The following is a 3,573-nucleotide window of genomic DNA, read 5'->3' as shown; positions in this document are numbered from 1 at the left end:
GAACACACCAGTACACCATGCCTGCCATGACGCACACCACAATTGCATTGATTACATGAGGGCACCAACTACTCGATGCATGAACATCTAATTTTAACCACGGACAAAAAAGTTATACCACAAATCATGCACATTCATGTCAGCCAGATACTGAGAGACACAGTGCATCATCGTATCATGTGTGCTGGGATGCAGCATTGGCACTTACTTTGTAGTAATAGAGTGTGTTGACTGAAATAAGTTTGTATGAATAAAGTTTTTGTTTTTGGAGAATCATAATATCTCTTATCTCTGTTGTATTTTAGCAGGACAGGGATGCATTTTGGTGAAACATAAAACAAATTCCCAACATTATGTGTCTTTTCCATCATGTCTGATGTGCGTGCAGATCACAAGCATTTCCTAATTTTGTTACAATTCATCTCTTGTTATATTTTTATATTGTCATCATTTGTTAAGTCTGTGTGTGTGTGTGTGTGTGTGTGTATATATATATATATATATATATATATATATATATATATATATATATATATATATATATATATATATATATATATATATATATATATATATATATATATATATATATACACACACACTTTCCTTTACTTGTACCAAATTTACCTGTATTTACTTTACTTTGGTTTCATATTTGGCGACTTTTTGTGAAAAACTGACACTTTTGAGGATGGTTCTATAGATTTTCTGAGGGAGGGGTTTGGCAACACTGCAGTCCTCCCACGCTCAGATCACGTTGATTTCGGTCAGAGCTCGAAACTCACGCGCAGCAGCAGGATCCCACCACCGGGGCGCGCCGCGTCGAGCGTGTGAGGACCTGCAGGTAAAGGAGACACCTCGCTCTCAGAAGGTGTGTCCTTCATTCTTTTAAATAGACCAAGAACATTTCAGTTAGAGGAATAACGGAGCTCATTCAACGCTTCAAGATCCGGACTTCTTTTACTTTGGGAAATACCGAGAAGTTTGCAAAACACGAATTATGGCTGTGTCTGCAAGTTATAGCATCTTGTTTATTTTCGCCTGTGTATGGCTAACTTTTGCATCGGCGGATCCAGGTTAGTCGCTTTAATTCGTTTTTATTTTCTAATAGATTTTGTAGCTTAGGTATTTGTTTTTCAAATGTAGGCCTACTGTTGTTTGTAATTCAGTCATTTAGAATTCACATTCAGATTCACAATCGATGTGTTTTGTTCCAGTTAAACCCAAAGGACGAGGTTTAATATTGATGGACCCGTTCCACATTGATCCGCTCACTAAAGATACATTACAGAGCAGTCTCACAACTATCCTCCTGCCAGTTATTTACATGATTGTTTTGTCTGTGGGGCTACCAACCAACGCGATGGCTGTATATGTGTTGCTGTTCAGGTCAAAGAAAATTCACCCTGGTACCATTTACATGGCCAACCTAGCACTGGCTGACCTGATGTTTGTCATCTGGACCCCTCTTAAGATCGTTTACCATTTGAAAGGAAATAACTGGACTTTTGGTGAAGGGATGTGCAAAGTTTTTGTGGGTTTCTTCTACGGCAACATGTACTGCTCCATCCTCTTCATCACTTGTCTGAGCATCCAGCGGTACTGGGTCTGCGCTCACCCGCTCTCCCAGCAAAGAAAAAACAACAAGTTTGCTATCATCATATCTGTTTGTATCTGGATCTTCATTTGTGTCAGTACTACACCTTTGTACTTGTACCAGCAAACCGTTGAACTCTCATTCCTCAAGATCACCACCTGCCACGACGTCAGTATTATCCATATGGAGAACTTTGTATCTGGCAATGTGTTCCTGGATGTTCAGCTGCCTTATTATTATTTTATGGTGATGGCGGGTCTTGTCTTCTTCATCCCACTGTTGGTCATCATTGCAGCTTATATTCTTCTCCTTCGCTCACTTGGGAATCCCACAGTCGAGGGGAATGCTGGAAAAAGCCGCCAACGAGCTGTGGTTCTCATCCTTACGGTGCTCATAACGTTCTTGATCTGCTTCATCGCAAGTAACGTGATGTCGGTTGTGCATTACGCTCTCCTGCGAAATGGCCAGGTCAATAATGGCTATGGTTTCTACATCATGACACTGAGCCTGGCCAGTCTCAACAGCTGCTTGGACCCTTTCATCTACTATTACGTCTCGGATGAGTTCAGGGAGCACGTCAAGAACACGCTACTGTGCCGTAGCAGTCGAACGGTGAAGAGGATGAGGGCCTCGTTTAACTCATTCAAGTATTCTAAACCGACCAAGACCTATACTTTCAGCACAGGCAACACAGAAAGCAGCAACTGATGAGAGCAGATGGACATGGACCATGATGGAAGTGAGTTTATGTATTTCTATGTGGAATATATATACGATTTTACTTCATATTCATGATCTGTGTTCTCCATTGGATGATGCTGAAACTGTCTGAGAGCAGATTGAAGAGTTATTGAAGACATTTACCTTCAGAGACCTTCGTAAACCCCAAAGCTGAAGGAGGAGTTTGAACGGAACAGTCTTTGTTTCTGTGGCGTTTAATTTAAAACTCAGGGTTGTGAAGCCAAAGTAGTCCATGGCAGAACATTCAGTTTTTACATTTAATATTGTTCAGATGGGCTTTGTGAAATATTTCATGTGAATTTGCCAGCATTTAATGGGTAAAAATGATCTTTTAGCCAGAATTTGTTCTATTTTTAATATTTTTTTTTGATATTTTTGTTTTTGCCTGTTAGCCACAATGACTTATTTTTGTACATAACTGTATTATATAGCCATAATTAAGTCTAACCATGCTTGTCTGTGATGCAAATGTTGGAATTATATTTTTCTTAAGTCATGCAGATTCATTTTCTAAATTCAACTGTACTGTAACTGTATTCAACTGTTAACTTCATTATCTCAAAAGTGAAATTCTAGAGAATTTCCCGTCAGTTCATTGTTTTTACGCACTTTACCCCTTAAGGCACAGTCTCTTCTGAATAAATATTTTATTTGCTTTGAAAGTTTGTCTGCTGGATTATAATTTTCCTATTAATAATTAAATTCCTTGGATCACATGTGGATTGTATAAGTGAGTCATATGTTGTTTGTAGAAACTATGACAAACTGTATCATCAACACAATCCATGAAGCTTAACCCACATAAGACTTCACAATGTTATCTTTCGGCTACTAAATGTTAACATTCCTTTGGTTAAACATTTTCTGCTTTTGTGGGGCCAAAATGGGCCTCATGTAACATGAGCAACTGAGCAGAGTAAAAAAAACAATCTGCTAAACGTAAAACTGTTTACACAATGATTTACAAAATTCATTCTTCTTTTGTTTTAATGAATATATAGCACTATTAAAAGTATATCCTGCTTTGATTAATAGTATGAGCATGTTTCATATCAAAATATCTTGCTTTGTTGACTTGTCTGATTTTATGAGTGAAACTGCTGCTTTTGTCATGATCCTGCTTTTTCTCCTTCTCTGTCTCCCTCTTGTGGTCACATATTCACACTATCACGCACACACATCCACTCCTCCGCTCATTATCTATTTCAGCTGTTTCCCCTTTCGTTCCCTTCTCC

General features: G+C 38.5%; 1 protein-coding gene across 1 annotated transcript; it reads left to right on the top strand.

Annotated features, from left to right (window-relative positions):
• The first annotated feature begins 888 nt into the window (after nt 1-888).
• LOC132116650 (proteinase-activated receptor 2-like) lies at nt 889-2,370 on the top strand. The gene has a single exon (XM_059525510.1). The coding sequence runs from the start codon at nt 1,202-1,204 to the stop codon at nt 2,303-2,305; it is 1,104 nt and encodes a 367-aa protein (XP_059381493.1). The 5' UTR covers nt 889-1,201; the 3' UTR covers nt 2,306-2,370.
• Nucleotides 2,371-3,573: the final 1,203 nt, after the last annotated feature.

Source organism: Carassius carassius, chromosome 36, assembly GCF_963082965.1.
Source record: "Carassius carassius chromosome 36, fCarCar2.1, whole genome shotgun sequence".
In the NCBI taxonomy this organism is placed as follows: Eukaryota; Metazoa; Chordata; class Actinopteri; order Cypriniformes; family Cyprinidae; genus Carassius; species Carassius carassius.
Note: the sequence above shows the minus strand (reverse complement) of the source record. Positions and strands in the feature narration are given on the sequence as shown.

Coding starts and splice junctions, on each gene's coding strand:
- LOC132116650 (XM_059525510.1), top strand. CDS start 1,202: ATGTGTTTTGTTCCAGTTAAACCCAAAGGACGAGGTTTAATATTGATG.